The following is a 21,742-nucleotide window of genomic DNA, read 5'->3' as shown; positions in this document are numbered from 1 at the left end:
ATATATACGGAGGGCCCTTCAGCTGTGTTTTGGCTGTGTAAAAGGTATATAAACGATTTGCTCAATATTCTTAAACTTTGTGTTGGAAGTATAAAACTGCACAAAACAACGATTTAAAGATAAAATATATGGTGATTTTGCCATGGCAACATACTGACCTTAATGGGTATGGCCCAAATCTCGTTCACGTTGAAAAAGTAGAACATTACGTTACTGGCGTCAGCTGACATGAGGTTGGTCACCTGACCAACTGACATGGCGCCTCCTGACATAGCTTGTGTAGAGAGGCGGAGAGCTTTCTCGTACACCATACTCTGCGTGTATAATGGTATACAGTCAACACGATTATCAAACTTACTGTATATGTACTTTAATGTATCCGTAATTAGCCATGTTTATGAATACACGTGTGTGTTCCTTCTCTATCTTTGTCTTTGGATGAACAATAAGCTTGGACTGCTACCATGCAGGCTATACGCAGTGATTTACTGTAAAACTATATATATTATCTTTTCTTCAAGTTCAGTTTTATTGAACCGCATACTGATGAATAGAAGCACAAAGATACACATACCAAGGAGGTATATGTGGGTCAGTGCATATGAGTAGTCAAAGAGCGATGACGAAAACGGGTAATTTAGATAAAAATGGAAAACGGAACTGTGCCGAAGTCAGTATGGGCTTCAAGATCGGTGTGCTTTTATCTTTGTCCTTTTATACTTTGTACATTGAACATGTGCTTCATTTCGCGGTATTGACTGACAATTGATTTTTTTTTTTTCATCTTCTCTACCAAGAAAGGTATGAATGAGACAATCAGGATATACTGAAACTCAATCTGGGTACAAAACTAGCGTAGACAAGCGAGCAGTAGTATTGTGTCAGTGTGAAGCAACCATGAAAGTGCGGGAATGCTAAATGTCCATAGACCTCCCGCCTTGTTCACTACAAAGGAATCCCACTAATCAATACAATTGTCACAAAGAACTGCAATTTCTCAGTCAGAGTGATGCTCTGCCAAGCTGAACAGTCAATCACAAATCAAACATTTTTTAGTTTGTTTGTTTGTGGGCGGCATTCCTTCTGCGTCTTGTTCGCCCGGCTGTCACGCCATGAAAGCAAGAGCATCTATCGCTGGTGGAAACTAACCTGAAGTGCAGATTTGGCGTGCATGCCTTCCACTGACACCCAGTACTGATATGTTTGATTACACACATGCTGAACGATTGACGACACGAACACGACTCCGATGAGGACGTATCCGTTGGCGAAAAACTCAGACACCCTAACGCCGCTGACATCGAACTGGCAGAAGTGAAACAAGTGAAAAACAAAATAGGATGAAGTCGATGGTTTATTTGATCACATCAATCTCATACCGGAAAAACATAACTTTTAAAAAATTATATTCTTTATTTGAATTTCATTCAATATCAGGCCTTCTTCTTCACAATGAAATTAATTCGAACAAGAAAAAGCAGCTGTTCTTGGTTCTTCTCATTTGTGCTGCTGAATCACATCCTTTTTTTTAGCCATACAATATATATGTTTTTTCAAATCAAATCAAATTATGTATTCAAAAGTGATATAAAACTCTGCATAAATCTCTGAAAAAGCTATAATGATCAACCCGACCAAACTAATCAATATCTGCTTTATAACACATTTTTAGATATACAATACAACTTTTTTTTTTGGCAAAACATACCATGAGTAAAAAACGTGATATGAAGTTTGTATAAAAGGGCTTTGCATCGACATGATGGCTAGCTAACATTAGAATAAAGGGCCTGAAAACAACAACTAGACAGAAAGTTGAGAGTATGTTGAAAAGAAGATGAAAGGGCTTTAGGAAAGGCTTGTGTTGACATCGTCGTTGGAATGGATTGGCCTTGAAGCTACATTGATCAACCCGATCAAATTAACGAATATAACAAAATAACACACACACACACACACACACACACACACACACATATATATATATATATATATATATATATATATATATATATATATATATATATTCAATATTTATATATATATTATATATATATATGAAGAGTTTGTTTGCAAAAACCGATAAGTCCATATTTGCCAAATGGAGATATTTGCGATTAAAAGTCAAGAAAAATAAAGAGAATAATAAGAAAATTTATGCTTCTTTTGACCATAACTTCAAAAATATACCTTTATATGTAGTGACCAATATATCATTTAAAAGGTATTATTTTGTACTTTATGACAGAGATCGTACTTCAAAATCTTCAAAAATGGACTTATCGGTTTTTGCAAACAAACCCTTCATATATATATATACACATATCGTATGTATATCAATGCTTACCTGTTCCCCTTGTTTCGGATCCTCGCGGTCAGTTCGTGTGACATACAGCGTAATGCCTCCTATAGCCATGGGTCCTACATACCCCAGCATGTCAGCTATGAGTTTAAGGATGCCCGCTGCTCCAAGTCCACGCCAATGGGTCCTGGCTATAACCCTGTTCAGATTCTTGGGTGTGGATCGACGACGTGCTCGTTCCTGACAGTATGAAAAAGAATTCAACGAATGACATCGAGGATAATGTCTTTAACGTATCAGACAAGGTCTATAGGAAACACGACGTGATTAGCAAGTGTTCAATTCGAAGGCACACTAACACATTACAGCTGAAAAATGACAGACTGATATGACAAAACTTGATCAGCTTAATTTCTGATATTATATGTAAAACCGTTCCTGGTAGAGTCATTAAAAGTGATAAAAGTGATGAAAACGGGTCTGGATCTTTCCAGACCCGGGCTGCCCAACCTGGCTCACCCTTACCACTCCAGTGTATGTTCTGATTTCGGAAAATGTAATAATATAATTTGTGATTGAAAGCCGAATAAATGATGATGATGATGATGATAACAATAATAATAATAATAATAATAATAATAATAATAATAATAATAATAATAATAATAATAATAATAATAATGATAATAATAATAATAATAATAATAATAATAATAATAATAATAATAATAGTAATCACCAAGTGGTATTGTTGGCATCGTTATTTCTCAGCATGCTACTGAGAGGAGAAATAGACTCCAGATTTTAACAGCATTCTGAAATTCCAGCCACCGCAGGTGCGGGATAATCTTGCAAGTATTTCAGAAAAAAACAACAATGACTTATATCAAAGACTTCATCGAAGTCAATAGCAATATGCTGTTTGTTTGTTTGTTGTCTCTTCATTACAATATACAGAACGAGAAATGATCCTTGATGAGATGACGATTGACTCACTGTTTCGACATCATATCTCCTCTTAAACTGCGCATAGAGGTACTCTGCGGAGTGAGCTTCGGGAATCGAGCCCAGTTTCTCGAGAGTTATCGGCCTCTTGAAGCCGGCAACGAAGAGGAAGTTGAGCCACCAGAATGTAAGCTGAGAGATGAGGCTGCAGTCACTTTCCCTGTAGAACATTCGGTCCTCGGAAGGATCCCTGAACGACTGTTTGAATCTTGTACTGTACTTGTCTGGCTTGCATTTACCGGGCAGCTGATTCAGATGAGACAGATGAACAATGGACAGATGAATGAGACAAAACCTATTAGGGCCTACGTAATGATAATAATAATAATAATAATAATAATAATAATAATAATAATAATAATAATAATAATAATAATAATAATAATAATAATAACAATAATAATAATAATAATAATAATAATAATAATAATAATAATAATAATAATAAGGTCCATTTAATAAGGTCTATTTTCGTCGTTTCTGTTAGTCTCGAAACTTAAAGAGTGCGGTTCTGCATAATAAAAAGTCTGGTAAATAAATATGGCAATGTATCAAAATAAAACATAGGCTTCTGATGTTTTGTGTGTGTGTGTGTGTTTTTTTTTTTGGGGGGGGGGGGATTCCCATTGTGAGTTTGTCTGGTACTTGCTAAATCGTTTATTTTGCTTTCTGTTTTAAATTTCCTTTTTCTTCGTGTCATACCTTTGACACATGTAGTGACACAGCAAATCAATGTTGTCTGTTTTGATTTCAGTCTTTTCTTCTGGGCTATCAGAAGAACAAAATGATATGAGGAGAAAGTTGTTTGGGTTTTTCATTTATGAATAATGTGGTGGGTTTTTTTCATCTCTCACCATCTTATTTCTGTCTAAACTCCCTAAATTTATATATTATCACCATTCCTGTCATCACATAGGTTGCTTGATAATACAGAGAACATTGGAATAAACTTTAACCGGTCAGAGTTCGAAGACCTTATCAGGTTGCCGACATTACAGGTTAATGCAATATATTCTGACATACATATACGTTCACGGGAGATCACTACTGCGCAAAAAGAAGAAGAAGAAGAAGAAGAAGAAGAAGAAGAAGAAGAAAAACAGATTTGGGGAAGGTGAATGTAAATATGATGAGCTGACATGACTAATTGTATATGAGTTACTGTGACACACGGCCCAGCGAATAGTGCCTGCATCAGGTTGTAATATTGTAAAATTAGTCTGAACCTGCTTTTCTTTTGGGATTACTGTTGTTGATAAGTGTCATATTACTACGTTTTAAATGATCCACGTAGAACAAACCATCGTTTTTAGGGGATCACTCTTTTTCATCCTTTTTAGTTTACCTTTCAAAGTATGCATTGATGTTCTTAGTAATTCTGCTTTGTTTTACATTTTTACATATCTTTTCATGTAGTTAACCATTCATATTGCGTTACGTATTTTCTTTTTTCAAACTGATCAAATAATGTGATGGCGTAGCATACTTTGTAATTGGTTGTACCTTTTGTTGGATGTCGGATGGAAAATAAATGAAACTGAACTGAACTGAACTAAACGACTTAAAGGGTAAACATTGTGGCAGTTTGCTTTGATGGGAAATGACAATGTGAATAAATCTTTGCCCAACCAATGTACGAGGTTAAAATTTCACACCTGCTGCCACCTCTGAGGTTTGTATGACCCGATCTGTTATCTGTGAAGGTTGACCAAGCTCGCATTCGTCACGGGCAAAATGTATTTACATGGCAATTACACAGATAAGCAGAAAATTAAACAGATAATAATACTACAACAAATTCTATGTGATGGTCAATAAAACCCCATTCTTTGCTCACCATTCGGTTGTTGTTGTTGTTGCTGTTTTCTCAATATGCATTATCTTTTGTAGTTTTCATTAATACCATTGAACCTCCTTTCATTTCTGATTAAAGCGTACTGAACAATTAATGATTTAAGAAGAAAGACTGATTCACGAGAGGAATAGAACCAGAAAATTACCACGGGTTTTTAACTGTACATAAGTTATAGGTATAAGCCGACTCATGAAAATGGATAGCGCACACTATGCTAGCATAAAGAGAAATATCTTCTATCTGTTCAAGACATTGAAAGTCCGGCTTGTTATAAACTCTTGTCCTTTGAGTATTCAAAGGAGACTGTGCCACACCTTTCATCTGACGCGACTCTGGATATTAGAGTAGGTCCTTTTCAGTGGAATTCCTGTGTGTGGACGAATAGGTCTTTGTGTTTGTTTCAAGGACAATCCATTCCAACGACGATGTCAACACAAGCCTTTCCTAAAGCCCTTTCATCTTCTTTTCAACATACTCTCAACTTTCTGTCTAGTTGTTGTTTTCAGGCCCTTTATTCTAATGTTAGCTAGCCATCATGTCGATGCAAAGCCCTTTCATCTTCCTTTCAACTTACTCTCAGACAACTTCCTGCCTAGCTGTTGTTTTTCAGGACCTTTTTTAATGTTAGCTAGCCATCATGTCGTTGCAAAGTCCCCAGTTTCCTTTCAACTTACTCTCAGACAACTTTCTGCTTAGTTGTTGTTTTCAGGCCCTTTATTCTTGATGTTAGCTAGCCATCATGTCGATGCAAAGCCCTTTCATCTACTCTCAGACAACTTTCTGCCTAGCTGTTGTTTTCAGGCCCTTTATTCTTAATGTTAGCTAGCCATCATGTCGTTGCAAAGCTCTTTCATCTTCCTTTCAACTTACTCTCAGACAACTTTCTGCCTAGCTGTTGTTTTCAGGCCCTTTATTCTTAATGTTAGCTAGCCATCATGTCGTTGCAAAGCTCTTTCATTTTCCTTTCAACTTACTCTCAGACAACTTTCTGCCTAGCTGTTGTTTTCAGGCCCTTTATTCTTAATGTTAGCTAGCCATCATGTCGATGCAAAGCTCTTTCATTTTCCTTTCAACTTACTCTCAGACAACTTTCTGTCTAGTTGTTGTTTTCAGGCCCTTTATTCTTAATGTTAGCTAGCCATCATGTCGATGCAAAGCTCTTTCATTTTCCTTTCAACTTACTCTCAGACAACTTTCTGCCTAGTTGTTGTTTTCAGGCCTTTTTTTAATGTTAGCTAGCCATCATGTCGTTGCAAAGTCCCCAGTTTCCTTTCAACTTACTCTCAGACAACTTTCTGCCTAGTTGTTGTTTTCAGGCCCTTTATTCTTAATGTTAGCTAGCCATCATGTCGTTGCAAAGCTCTTTCATTTTCATTTCAACTTACTCTCAGACAACTTTCTGCCTAGCTGTTGTTTTCAGGCCCTTTATTTTTAATGTTAGCTAGCCATCATGTCGTTGCAAAACCCTTTCATTTTCCTTTCAACACACTCTCAGATAACTTCCTGCCAATTGTTGTATTCAGGCCATTATTTTTCATGTTGGCTAGCCATCATGTCTAAGCAAAACCCTTTCATTTTCCTCGCATCATATTCTCAGACAATTCACCTTCTGCCTCGTTGTTAATTGTTTTCAGTTCTTCATTTTTGTTATTGGCTAGGCATCATCATGTTAAAGCAAAGCTCGTGATTTAAGTTTTTGTCGTTATTGCAGTCTTTTTATCGCATTGTATGGGGTTTTATTGAATATACAGAGGTCGCGGAACGGGGGGGGGGGGGAGCTGGGAGCTGTAGTACTAATATTCCCTCCTAACAAAAAAGACACGCGCACAAGCACATACACGTGTACTACAAAACGATTTGCGGCCCCTGGGACATCACTGACAAAATAAAATGACTGATGAGTCGAAAAGAATCTTTAATCTCAACAAACAAGGGTCATCGAGTATGCAGTGTGGAAGATGAAAAAACATTGCATCCACGGCTCTCTGGCCTTAGAAGATGGTTGAGGAAATTCCTCTGAAAGTGTACCTGCGATGTAGGCCTATAATGCTTAAATGGTGATGGACTTATGTGGACTTGGCGGGCGATAGAAATGAGGAGAGTAACATTGGGCTTTGATGTTTTCAGGGTTCGTACGTATAAAATGAAAGAAAACGAATTCTACTTACAGGAAGCCACATTGATATTTCCATAAGAAGCAGAAATCCATATAAAACTCCAAGAGCAATGAAGAGCACACATCGCATTGACATTAGTCCACTTGTTGGTCCGTAACTATGAAAATAATAAATTACACATGTTATTGATGCCAAAAGTTGTGTTCCCCAGTAAAATGACATCAATGTTAACATCCTCCTGTATCTCCACAATTCTGCGTAGTGATAGAAGGCCATTGCTACCAAGATTCCCAGCGTCGTAAATACTCCAGTGAAAACTAGGTGAAATTTTGGAGAGAGGTTCTTAACTCGGCAAGTAGAGTCTGTCATTGATCCTTCCGCTATGAGCATCAGGCCCACAACGACGATGGCCATGAAGGCAACCCATCTCGCGCTGTGCCCCTGAAAACGAACGTGATGTCTGAAGCACAAAGAGCTCTTCAATCTTCTCCAGAGACCGACCAGGAGTAGGATGACTAGGGCTGCGACGACGAATACCCCGTGCAGGATTGTCACTACGAGGCACATTTCTCGACTCTCCTCCACGTGCCCCGTGGCGTTAAGCCGAGATCTCACGGTTTCATTCATGTCGATCCGTCGGCTCGTGCAACACTTCGTGTTCTGTTGGTGCGCTGATCACTCTACTGCCGATTCTTATGACTATATACATGATATAGTCTAATGATGGACTATACATTATTCAGTAGTCAGGCCAGGTTCCGCGACTTGCCAATCTCAATATATGATTAGTCATAAATCAAATCTGTGATCAGGTGTCTAAATTGAGGTCAAAGTCCAGGATGGCGTCGCAGAGCTAGGCACTGATGATGTTTATGTTGAACGCCGTTGTTCTAAGGTCAGAGTAATCCTTGGCCTGTATAATCGCCAGAAGTGATAAGCAGATATACCGGATAGACACCAGCTCTTCCCTACGTCTCAATGCAGTATATCGTGTTTTCACTGGTCCTCTCTTTATCTTTCTCTCGCCCTCTATTTCTCTGCGACCGTTAGTTTTGAGCACGGTACAGTGAATTTCCTGAATTGAGATTCATAGGAAATTTGCACTCCGCGAACTCTTTTCATTGACGTTATATCCAGAATTTTTGCCTCATATGACGTACGTGTGTGTTGCTGTATCCACTTCCTTGTGCAGTTGTTACTTATTTCTTGACACCGACTGGCGGGTAGATTCAATCGATTGTCGGAGCTACACTCAAGGAACCTTCCATAAATGGCATGCCTACCCATGCCTACTTTCCCAACATTTTTCATGCTTCTGCACCTCCCCCACTCGACCCTGCTACCCAATACTGTCGTGTGCGCTACCTATACCACGCAGAATTCATGTATAAGTTTGCAAAGAGAAAGCGTTGGATGGGGGGGGGGGGGGATCTTTAAATCTGCAAAGCTTCTGACTGGTGAACTACCCAACCACAAGACGAATTCTTACCGGCGATACATTGTGCAGGTTTATTCAAGATCACAGTTAGTTTGTCTCAAGGCAGAAGGAAAAATGGCATATAATACAAAACGATTAACACCTTACAAACAAACTGTAGCATCTTTCTGGGCCAAGTTTCGTGTCAAGAGTAAAAGGAATAAATAAATGTCATTCTGCTTGTAACTTTTCTGACAAGATGTATAGGGCCTACTGTTGTTCTAATGTACTTATTCCCGAAACGTGATAAAGGCCAAATACATGTAGAAAAAATACATAACATACATAATACATAATTGAGGAGTTACAATTGTTACCAAACGATGACATTTTCTCCATTTTTATTAAAAACAAATCAAAGCAATGATATACTAATAACATCACTTCAATTTCAATTTCAATTTTATTGCCGTATTTCTCGATGGAAGATGCATGATATATAACAAAATATAATGATACAGATTGTCCAGCTTGGATACATACATAAAGAAATAGGAATACAAACATAATACATAGCGGTCGATGTGTCATTTTCAATCAAAGTAAAGGATGCAAAGAGAAATACGATGGAACGTACTAAAAAGCAAAGCTTGTTGAGTGTAGGTCCCAACAAAAGCCTAGTGTGGGGAACAGGATGAGGAGCACGGGTACAGTTAAAGACCAAAAGTAAGGATAAATAAAAGAGAATGACTATTAATACTCGGGGGTACAGAAGATTCTTCTCACATATAGTAGTGTGTGATAAAATGAGAACAAGTAACCACATACTGCACACTATAGCAGTTGCTCTAATAGCAACTTGCCACAAATAGCAACTTGCCACAAATGGTAGGCATAGTAGTGGTAGGAATGAAAGTGGGGGAGCCTAAATCAAAAGTATAGCTTGTATTACTTACAGGCCCTCGAAAAAGAAGAAGAAGGAAAAGAAAATCAAAGCACATCATAATAAGACACATACTGTAACAATAAACAGAGCATTAGATTATACCGGAATGGTATAAAGAACCACAACAATAAATATTATCTTATACAGTTATAATATATATATATATATATATATATATATATATATATATATATATATATCCGTCAGGAGTCTGCCTGAAGATGGCGACAGCGTGAAACCGCCGGTAGCAGACAAGGCACCAAAACACAGGTACGCCTATATATGTCTGCAATGTGTATTTTTTTTTCACTCATATTTTGCCTGTTCTACTAATTGTCTTTCTTTCCCTCTTTTTAAATATATCTTATGATGTACGTAAAATCTCAAGTGGGAGACCAGCCGTAGAAAGGCCAATTTTAATGGCCTCTGCTCCTTCATTTCCTCTCTCAAAGAATTTTCTTAATCTGTTTTTTGCTCTTTCTCTCCATTTTGTTTTTTTTTTATTGTACATATATACTGTTACCTGTATGTTATTATTCTCACTATATTCTTTGTTTTTCAATGAGAATTTGAAAGAAATGAAATAAAAATGAATGGACTAAAACTGAACTCCGCATTATTAAAGAGAGCGAGAGAGGGAGGGAGAGATAAGAAGAGAGGATACGAAATAGAGGGAATAGATGAGATAAGTTGAGATGGGGGGGGGGGGGGAAGAAGAGACTGGAGAGAGGAGAGAATATTGACCAGGAGGATTAATTATTTCAAACTGAGAGAGGAATTCGGTTATTCTTTCAAATTGATTTTGTCTGTTTCGTTTTCCTCTGAAATCTCGTGATAAACGCGTTATGATGGCCGCCTTGTGGTCTGCTTTGGTCATTGGGACGACGGGAAACCACCAAATCCCCCGACGGTTTTTGCCACACTGTTTCATAGTCACGTTTAACATCATAGAAGACGTCTTTCCAAGAAATAGGATCTAAATGGATTGAGTGGATTAGATCGAATATATCCTTGAGAGGAAAACTGAAAATACATTGTTGACACAAGTGAAGCCACAGAAAGATGAAACGCAAACACCTTGCTAACAAAAAGTCCGTGGTTATGATAACAGAATAGGGAACCTGAGTCTACAAACTCACGGAAGTGCACTGCCCCAAGGTCGCAGCATTTTCAAGAAATCATAATACAATGTATTCACAATATCACAATCAATATAACAAGGGCACGTGACGTCTGACGGCAAAGACAGAGACAATACATCAAATGAACAATAGAGTCAAGTACCAGCTCTTGGGGAAATAATATCAATTATTACCTATACGAGATAGTTTTGCGAGGCAATTACAGTTGTTATTTTGCAGGGTCGGGGGTTCAGCGGGCGATATTAGAGCATATTACGAGCACCCGGGGTTTTACATATACAGTGGGCTCTCATTATAACGAAATCCTCGGGACCGGCAGTTATTTTTTCGTCATATCGGAATTTTGTTATAACCGAACAAATAAACGATAGAAATACATAGAGTGGATGACATTGCAGCCCAAATTTTTACTTCATTATAACCAGAATTTTGTTATAACCGCGTGTTCGTTATAACGGGAGTGCACTGTAAAACAGGGAGGTGGGAAGAGAGATTCCACTCCTTCTCTTCCCACCTAGTGTAAACATTCCGATCGACCACGAAGAGAAAACATTTATATAACATTGACTGGCCTCGAGGGAGATACCAGAAAATATTCTTTCAGTGCGGGCAATATTCATCTGGTATCTCCCTCAAGGCCAGTCAATATCATAATTATTACCTATCCCCTAGGTAAATTAGGAAAATATGTGAATACGGCTATACACTATGACTACCTGTAGATCATCACCAACATGTCGAATAATTGAAAATTGTTTATCAATGTATATCATTCAACTCCAACTTCAAAGATACATATGCAGTTGTAACAGGCGAACTTCAAACATCTGAACGCTTTTACACTTTATTTTGATTCTGTTTCAATTTGGAGAGTTGTAATAACTGATGGTCACTGTGCAGTTATTGAGCACAAATGGACTATAACTGTTTGACGCGTAGTGCTGCTAGAAGTGGTCGACCTTGTAGAGTTGATTTATCGGCGTTCCTCTGCGGTGCGTGTAATCGACACGCAGCGACGTCCTTGAATGTTTTCTCTTCGTGGTCGATTGGAATGTTTACATGAAGCAGGGAGGTGGGAAGAGAGATTCCACTCCTTCTCTTCCCACCTCCCTGTTTTACAGTGCACTCCCGTTATAACGAACACGGTTATAACAAAATTCTGGTTATAACGAAGTAAAAATTTGGGCTGCAATGTCATCCACTCTATGTATTTCTATTGTTTATTTGTTCGGTTATAACGAAATTCCGATATAACAAAAGAAAACTGCCGGTCCCGAGGATTTCGTTATAACAGGAATCCACTGTATATGTAAAACCCCGGATGCTCGAGATATGCTCTAATATCGCCCGCTGAACTCCTGACCCTGCAAAATAAAAACTGTAATTGCCTCGCAAAACTACCTCGTATAGGTAATAATCAAGGACGTCGCTGCGTGTCGATTACACGCACCGCAAAAGAACGCCGATAAATCAACTCATACAAGGTCGACCACTTCCACTAGTTCCAGCAGCACGACGCGTCAAACAATAGGGAGTTTTCGATTGGGTGAACGAGAAGGACGTGCCGCCGAGCGCAACCGTACGTCAAGGCGTCACGTCTGTACGTTGACCCGCTGCTAAAACACATTTCGATTTCGGTCGCCGGCGTCACGTCTCGTGGCGTGTGCAGGAGGCAACCTGTGCCTTGCGGGCATGTATGCGGAATTTGTGACTCGTTTGTACTTGTAATTAGGTGATCCGAGTATCCTCTCGGATCACCTTCTGTATCTGTACGGATTCTTTGTTGGTTCTTCTTCTTTATTTCTGGACAAAAGTTGTGTATCTACGTACTCAGAAAGTACTCAGAGTATCAACTTCAAACTCATACCATATATGTATCATGTCCCAAAGACGACAAATTTTATAAAATCATAGTGATCAGTCGACCGTGACGTCACTATGTTTGTTTGTTTGTTTGTTTGCTTTTATTTCTGCATTCAATCAAATACAATTTGAATGCAAACTTCAAAAAGTACAAAGACAAAGAATAACAAGTGCAGTGAAATAAATCGATAACAGTACATAAATAGATTCACATAGGTGATTGCATTGAGCAATGTTGATACACAGAAACATGAAATAAAATATACAGTATTTTTCAGTAAGCAACAGAGATAATTGAATGCAGGAGACCACCATCATAAGCGATTAAGCTTGAAATGGATGGAGGCCTCATGACTATGACGTCATTATATGAAAACACATTCTCAATTATATCTCAATTATGGAATGGAATTTTTCAATGAAATTTACGTCACATATAGTTCAAGTCAACGTAATTCTACTCATGTTTTCAAAATTCATCTATATACTTCAAACGTGCGCGTACGCGCGCGTTGAAATATTTGTATGCTCAAATCTAGCTCAAAATTTTTTTGCACACGTTTCAGACCATTTGGAGCATTTTTTGAAAAATTGAAAAAATCGGACGGACGCGTACGCGCGCGCACATATACGTACGCACAGCTCATATGCAATGAAAATTTCCCGATTTTTCACTTTGATCGGATGTCTAAAATGTCAAGGAATATTTCTACCAAGTTTCAAGTCAATCCCACTCAAAATGACGTCATACGGGTCCGTCAAAGTTGAAATTCCGCGCGCGCGTCAATGGCGATATACAGTGCAACGATGCCAAAAAAACGCCAATTTTAAATCCGATTTTAATCGTCAGGATGGACGGTAACCCCCCATTTTCTTTACATATTCTGAAAGCTGATGAGTTGGACATGTTATTTCATGGGTTGGCGATGCTGGCAAAATGAAAAAAAGATATCAAATTCCTTTATAAATTAAAAAAAGTAAATTTTCAAAATGACGTCATCAAATTTCAAGTTCACTCGAGCGTATCTCACTTATCCTTTGCCAATTTACACCCAGATTTCAGTATGTTGTAGCTTAATATATGATCTTTCATTAATATAATTACAACATTTTGATTGGATGACGGCATCACCTCGTAAAAAGGGATTGAAAGTAATATTGTCAAATTTGATCAGTTTACGTGTTATCTCTATGGGAGAACAGTTTTTCTGGCAGTGAAAATTGACATGACTCTCTTTTTTGAGCACTAGCTCACTTATGCTTCGGTGAATTTCTCCCAGATTTTAGTATGTTGTAGCTGAGACTTTGGGCTATCGTAAGTGTGCCCTCCATTTTTTCATACGATGTCGGCATCACGTCGAAAAACTGGGTTGAAAATGGCACGAGGCTTCGATGCAGCGTCATTTTGCCTAATACACAGGGCCTATGGAGAATGAAATAGGTCATTGCGTAGCGCATCCGACTCGTAATCCTAAGGTCCCTGGTTCGAGGCTCACCCCTGCCAATTTTTTTTTTTCTAAACACTTTTGTTCTTTTTTTCTTTAGTTAATCTTAATCTCCCTTTCCTTACTTTATCTTTTTCTGATTTTTTTTATGCTTCTCCTTCAAATTTCTATAAAATAACATAATTTTTTCTTTATTTTTCTTTCTTTGTACTACTTTCTGTGCAATAGATGAACAACAACAATGGCTATCAATCCCATATTTTGCACATGTTTAGTACATGTCACGTACATTATTTCATAAAATAACAACTACTTGATCGGACACCATCTTGGGTATGTAAATTAGGGTCAAAGGTCATAAATATTTCATCCTGTATCTTAGTAAATACATGTCCTATCTTTCCCATATTTTGCACACGTAAAGACCATGTTACAAGAATCATTTCACAAAATAACTACTTTTTGCTCAGATGCCATCTTTGGTGTGCAAAATGGGGTCAAAGGTCATATGTACTTTTTTCTGTACCTTCGTTATGACGTGTAATCTCTATGGGAGGGAATTTTTCTAGATGTGAAAGTTGACATGATTGTCCTTATCGAGCACTAGCTCACTTACCCTTCGGTGAAATTCTCCCAGATTTTAATATGTTGTAGCTGAGACTTTGCGCTATCGTCTGTGTGCCTTTTTTTTTCATACGATGTCGGGATCATGCTAAAAAACTTGGTTGAAATTAAAGCTTATCTCCGATGTATTGAGATATTTCTTTCTTTTTGCAACTTTCTTTGCAATAACTCAAGAAAAACAGCCCCTATCACCCCAATATTTTGCACATGTTTAGTTCATGTCACGTACATTATTTCATAATATAACAACTACTTGATCGGACACCATCTTGGGTATGTAAATTAGGGTCAAAGGTCATAAATGTTTCATCCTGTATCTTGGTGAATAATTGTCCTAACTTTTCCATATTTTGCACACGCAAAGACCATGTTACAAGAATCATTTCACAAAATAATCACTTTTTGCTCAGATGCCATCTTTGGTGTGCAAAATGGGGTCAAAGGTCAAAATATACTTCATTCTGTATCTTCGTTAGTGCATACGGAATTCGGTACCAAAGATGGCAGGTCTGACTCCCTTTTCTAAATGAGACTTCAAACATCACATGGCCAATGTCCCCTCAACACAGATGAAACCTGTATGGTCATGCCTATTGGGATCAGGACTCAAATCATTGATTTCCCAATAGATCGGATCACCTAATTTGTCAGTGTTGACAAATTCCGAGTCTAGTATTTATTTTGTCTTTGACTAAATGCGTATCCTGGGAGGAATTATGTGGATTTTAAAACATGATGCATGGTAAGACTACTAGGCAAATGCACTGCTGCACTAGCTAGGCTTTAAGCACCAAGATCTGTTTGCGTACAGCATTACGTGTAAATGCATGTGTGGGACTACGGTAGGCAGTTGCAAAGTGCGAAACAGTGAAAACAGGCAAATAAAGTAGGTACCAGAGGCTGCAGTTTGTATGTCAGCGCTGCTGCTGTGACGTATCAAGATCATAAGCTTTCATGTAATTAGAATATAAGTATTCTCACGAAAGAAAAAGGAAAACAGGTGAACTGAGCACGGATTTCCCGAGAGTCATCGTGCTCTTTCGTACGATACCCGAGAGGAGTGTGACGTCATAGCAAGGGTGGGTTGAGCGCGGCGCAACCGATTTGGGTGGACGGTGATAACCGGGGTTAACGCGTTCGAAATTTGTGCGATGAGCCGAGGGTCGACACTCGCGCATGCGCAGTACGTAAAAACTACGTCATAACACGGTGACGCCTGGCTCAACGTGCAAATCGAAAAGTCCCTATTTGACCAGGGAGGTGAGACACCTCCCTGCAATGACTAACTGCACAGTGACCATCAGTTATTACAACTCTCCAAATTGAAACAGAAGCAAAAATAAAGTGTAAAAGCGTTCAGATGTTTGAAGTTCGCCTGTTACAACTACATATGTATATTTGAAGTTGAAATTGAATGATATACATAGATGAACAATTTTTCAATTATTCGACATGTTGGTGATGATCTACAGGTAGTCAAATGTGGCTTGATCTATATCATAGTGTATAGCTGTATTCACATATTTTCTTAATTTACCTAGGGGATAGGTAATGATTATGATATTGACTGGCCTTGAGGGAGATACCAGATAAATATTGTTTCAGTTTGGGCAATATTTTCTGAGATCTCCCTCGAGGCCAGCCAATATTATATAATTGTCGAACAGCTACAGTGTAAGCAATAACAATAGGGGTATGTTTTGAGTGCATGACAGTCGCACTGATGTCAAGTAGCTGCAGAAGTAACGGCTTTTCAATGAAAATATCTGCGTGCCCCTCCCCCCCCCCCCCACACGAATTTCTGGGAAGTTTGTAGGTAGGGAGAGAATGTGACTCTGATGAATTAATAACGCAGACTTGCAAGTGGAAGTGTGTTCAGAAAGATGACACAACTCCCCACGGAATTATGCTCATAAACATCATGATATCAACGCTATTGGTACACTATATATATTGGTGCAACCATTTCCCCAATACAGTATTTTTTTTTCTGTTTAACTTCATGACACACATTAAAAGGAAAGGTAATGATTGTGTGGAATGGCATATTTTCTTGCTAGGACGTAACACTATCACGTTGTGGACGTTGCATAATAATGTTCATGTTGACATATTCTTCACTGAGAGGGAGTCAAACTTGCTTTCATAAATTCCTAGTAGTAATAATAATGATAACTGTTATGATGATGATGATGATGATGATAATAATGATGATAATGACAATAACTTATTGTTATCATTATTATTATTATCATCATCATCATCATCATCATCATCATCATCATCATCATCATCATTTTAACCATAATAATGGTAATAATGATATTATCAATGATACTTTATGAATATTATGTTGCAATATATGTAAGCATATCCACTCAAATGTTCAGTAGGAAGTACACAATCTGACAGTCGTTTCCATGCAGCTGCAATGTTCAGGTTATATAGAAAGGGTATCAATCCAGATGTGCATATCTAGCTTTCTCTTGAATTCATTCAAAGTCTCACAATTCTTCACAATGAGTCCGGAAGGCTGTACCGTGAGCGGGTAGCTGCTGACATAATGTTCTAATAAAATGTTCCCATGATAGTTTTAGTTTAGTTGTGGGGACAAGAAGATGAGACGAACGAAGACCAGAGTAGAGTTGTTGTGGAGGGTTAGCAGAGATAAGATGTATCATCTCGTGGTGTGGAGAACTTTTAAAGTTATATGATGAGGATTCAAATAATTCATTAGGTTCTTAGTTTGATGAATCTTCTACAATCATGTTTGATTATCCTTTACTAATGGACGCCAACGGTGTCGAGTTGCGCTTGAAAGAGGACAAGTACTAGTGGGTGACGCTGACGTCATGAATAATATTCATGATCATATTCAATATCTATTCATATTCAGTACTATGTATATCATAGTATCAACTTACAACCACAATGACGCGTTCTTCCGCTACAAACAAGCAGCGGGTTAGAGGCGTATGATAATCTTGTATAGTCTGAAGTGAAAAGAGAATGGAGACCAATATGAAATCGCTCAAGTGGTCGCTGTGTCAGGTTATGCATAATGGTAATACCATGGACCCTAGTTTTGTGGTAGGGTCCATGGTAATACGGCCGAAATCTGATGCACTGATCCACTTTCATTTCCCGTTACCAGGGCCACACGCAAATTGAAATATTTTGTCCCTTATATAGTTTGATGGCTATCGACACTTGTTTCCATGGCTACCAAGGTTGCTCTTTTTAAACAAGTAGACTTTGGAAAATACTCTCTCTTCCTCCCCCATGAAAATATAAACAAATAGATAGATAGATAAATGAATAAATAAACCATTCAACAAATTATGATGTTTCCTCTGGTTTCCTGGCTTTGAGTCTTCTTTCTGTGAGAGGATGATAACTACAAAAGAATTATTACGGGAAGTACTATAACCATGATAACGGTTAGACGCATTGTCCATCGTCATGAGATAGCAAGGCGGTATATAAGTGTTAAACTCGTATTTGCGAGAAATATCCAATGCACGCATGCAATAGCTGTATTTGTCATAACATTTTCTGAATATAGTTATTCTTGATACTGGTGAGCATGCGTCTCCTGCATTCAATGCCATACATAGATTTGATACCGATTATCGACGGTTTATTGTTTGTTTTGTTTTGTTTGATTTCCTCTTCATCTGTTGGACGGATATACAGTTCATTTCTGTCCCTCACAGACAGGGACAGAATTTGTTAACCTCAGAGTTCATCATCCACCCACCAATCATTCAAACACTGAATTTATTATTACGTAAAGAAGTAGCCATTACAATCCTTGCTCAGCTGCATGCAGCACCAACTCTATGAAGCACATTCTCTACCATCCTCTGTTCCATTTCCCTTATTCAGCGTGTAGGTATTCTCTCATTCTCTCTTTTCTTCTTTCTTTCCTTCCATACTTGTCATCTATTCTGGCAAGTTGTGTCATGTTGTTGCGTTTCTTCTGTTTTGTCCCGTCCTGTCGTATATTATATTCGTCACAAGTGTTTGTAAATAAGTAATTTATAGGTTTTATGAGTGGTTCACAATCTACAAGCTTTGCTTTTTAGTGGACCTCTCTATTCTTTCTTCCTTTTTTTTTTTCAACTGAAGCATGACTTTGTATTATTTTTTTTGCCAGTATGCGCTCCTATGTTTATTGATACCATTTATTAATTAAGACAAATGTTCTTTGTTTATGATGTAAAACCTGATTTATCTTGTGTTATGTTTTTGTTGAAAAAGAAGAAAGAAGAAGAATGAAAATAAATGAATTGAATTGAATTGAATTGAATTTCGATATTCCGAAGGTACGTTGTTCCTCAGGTTTGTTATTCCGAAGGTAGGTCTATACATTAAACCGAAAATGAGCTTCGTTATACCGAAGGTTCGATAATCCACAAATGAATAGAAAAGTTCGTTATTCCGAAGGTTCCTTTATTCGAAAACGGTATGAGGTTCGCAATTAGTACGCGATTTTCTTCTTTTTTTTTTGTTACATTTTCGGACTAGCGGTCGAAACGTATTGTATTTTCGGACTATCGAACCTTCGGAAAAAAGAACCTTCGGACCAAACGCCACAAAATGTTCGGATTTACAAACCCTCTTACATTTTTCAGATTGATGAACATCTAGGTATACGTCAGAATTCGTGTGTTTCGGAATAACGAACCATCGGAATGACGAACATAATAGACCTTAACTGTTCCTATCAAGAGGATGTTTCTTTCACAGAAACATCAAATTGATACCTTATAACGGTTACAGTTCGTTATTCCGAAGGTTCTAGTCCGAAAGTTCGTTATTCCGTAGGTTCGTTATTCCGAAGATTCGTTATTCCGAACGTTCGTTAATCCGAAAATGTGATAAGGTTCGTTATTCCGAAGGTTCATTAATCCGAAAATGAAATAAGGTTCGTTATTCCGAAGGTTCGTTAATCCGAAAATGACACAAAGCTCGTTCTTCCGAAGGTTTGTTACGGACCATATTTCATTTCGGATCAACGAACCTTCGGAACAATGAACCCTATTTTATTTTCGGATTGACGAACCTTCGGAATAACGAACCCTATTTCATTTTCGGACAAACGAGCCTTCGGAATAGCGAACCCTATTTTATTTTCGGATTAACGAACCTTCGGAATAACGAACCTTCGGAATAACGCCACAAATGTTCGGATTAACGAACCCTTTTTCATTTTCGGATTAACGAACCTCTAGGTATAGGGAATTTGTGTGTTTCGGATTAACGAACCTTCGGAATAACGAACAGCACCCCTGATAATATACGAATCCCTTATTTGCAAGAGTCTTTGCAAGAATCAAACTTCAGGTTGGCATGAAATGTGCAGAAAATTGGGTGGGCAGTGTCTGAATGCTTTTGATGGTGTGTGATGGGTCAATGAAAGGCAATGATTAGTGAGAAAAAGAAAAGATGAACTGATACCACAAAAGAGTGATTAATGATATGATGTCCACAAAAAAAAAGATGAAAAAGAAATTATACGCCATTTATCAATGGTGACATACATGTAAGTTTATATAAGAGAGGGCTATCACCGCTACATCAACATAAACCCACCCAACACACACAAACACACACACACACACACACACACACACACACACACACACACACCCACACACACCCACACACGAATACAAACACACACAGAGTCAGATACTAAGCATGCTATAGTACTCAGAATAATATACTCTGACATCTGAAGACCAAACCGCAAAACGCCGTTCCCACAGATGGCCAACCATCTCCATTCTCTTTGAGCTGTTAAATACATTGTATAACGCGGTTAAAAACATTCGTGTTAACACCAAAGGGGGAGGAACTCCGTTTTGCCGGTCGTTTGATAACCCACCGGAAGACTAACCACCAACACAAACTGTTGCCCCTCTAATTCGGCATTCTTTCTATCTCACTCTGCACACCTATCCACACGGGCTGAACGTTTAGACAGTTAGATGGTGGGGCGTACATTTAAAGTCCCGACATAGCAGGTCGCGTCTGCCACTAAGAGCACACGCATCCACATACTCTCTGCGATCAGTGGAGGTTATCCATCTCTCGAGTGGAGAGGAGACGTTGGATGCGAGTGGATATTCATCCAGGACGTTTTGGTTTCCGGAACGACCATGAAGTCTTCGGAGACGTCCGTCCTCTTGTTCGTCATCGTCTACATCGCATCATCAGTGCGTCCAGCAATCGCCCAACAAGCCGATGCGACATGGCAAGCGATGGCGGAGCATCCTCGGGAGCGTTCCTCCTCGGTAAGCCAGCTGACAGCCTCATTTCAATAAGCAAGACGAGTATTCCCTTCAAGCTCTTCTGCAAAGTTGCATGATTGTGTGCATGCATGAGGGTTTGCATTGTTTTCCCGGCCAACTAGCTGTCAGTGAGGTTTGACCGCATGTATCGCTCAATCTCAATGGAGATTTTAAACATCTTGATCAACGTGACAGCGGTATCACGATTGCTTTTCCCTTTTTTATGGTTCTACTTTTTGTAGTAACAAAATTGTGAATGCTGTTTATAGCTTCTTCTTGGCTGATTGCTAAAAAGTAGCACTGGCTGTGTGTATGTTCTTTCTTTTTTTTTTTCTTTTATGATGAAGCGTTTGACACTGAAATGTCATAATAGGAAATTCTGAAAAACGACAGCCTTATCCTTGGTGAGCATTTGACACATGTAAATGGTTCAATTAAAGTATAATAACAAATATGTTTATAACTAACGTCTTGCAAGGTTTCTTTACTAATATCTTTCATTTGAAATTTATGGGGAAAGGGAATTCTCCAAAGTGTAGAATAAAGACCGTTTTAAGTGAGGTAAAAGATAGCGAACTACTGCGAACTTGCGACATCATGATCAATATTGAAACTTCGGCATTTGTTCGTGATGTATGGATACAGACTGTAAAGAAAGTTCAAAAGAGTGACTCACCTCTCATTTTGCTTAAAGTAATTAAACGGCTCATTAATTGTCAGTTGAAAG

At 38.3% G+C, this 21,742-nt stretch overlaps 2 protein-coding genes across 2 annotated transcripts in view; one reads left to right on the top strand and one right to left on the bottom strand.

The window, feature by feature from the left end:
• LOC140244155 (ATP-binding cassette sub-family C member 9-like) overlaps positions 1-7,906 on the bottom strand; it is a 36,782-nt gene extending 28,876 nt beyond the window's left edge. Inside the window, exons 1-5 of the mRNA XM_072323788.1 lie at positions 7,457-7,906; positions 3,299-3,553; positions 2,321-2,542; positions 1,150-1,305; positions 159-314 (exon numbers count right to left, since the gene is read on the bottom strand). Coding sequence (XP_072179889.1) covers positions 159-314; positions 1,150-1,305; positions 2,321-2,542; positions 3,299-3,553; positions 7,457-7,906 — 1,239 coding nt within the window. The remainder of the gene's footprint in view (positions 1-158; positions 315-1,149; positions 1,306-2,320; positions 2,543-3,298; positions 3,554-7,456) is intronic.
• A 12,977-nt stretch (positions 7,907-20,883) lies between these two features.
• Positions 20,884-21,742, top strand: part of LOC140244144 (uncharacterized) — a 38,654-nt gene continuing 37,795 nt past the window's right edge. Inside the window, exon 1 of the mRNA XM_072323777.1 lies at positions 20,884-21,018. Coding sequence (XP_072179878.1) covers positions 20,884-21,018 — 135 coding nt within the window. The remainder of the gene's footprint in view (positions 21,019-21,742) is intronic.

The sequence above is a fragment of the Diadema setosum genome, chromosome 2, assembly GCF_964275005.1.
Source record: "Diadema setosum chromosome 2, eeDiaSeto1, whole genome shotgun sequence".
Taxonomy (NCBI): domain Eukaryota; kingdom Metazoa; phylum Echinodermata; class Echinoidea; order Diadematoida; family Diadematidae; genus Diadema; species Diadema setosum.
The sequence above is the reverse complement of the archived record's forward strand: the minus strand, read 5'-3'. Positions and strand labels throughout refer to the sequence as shown.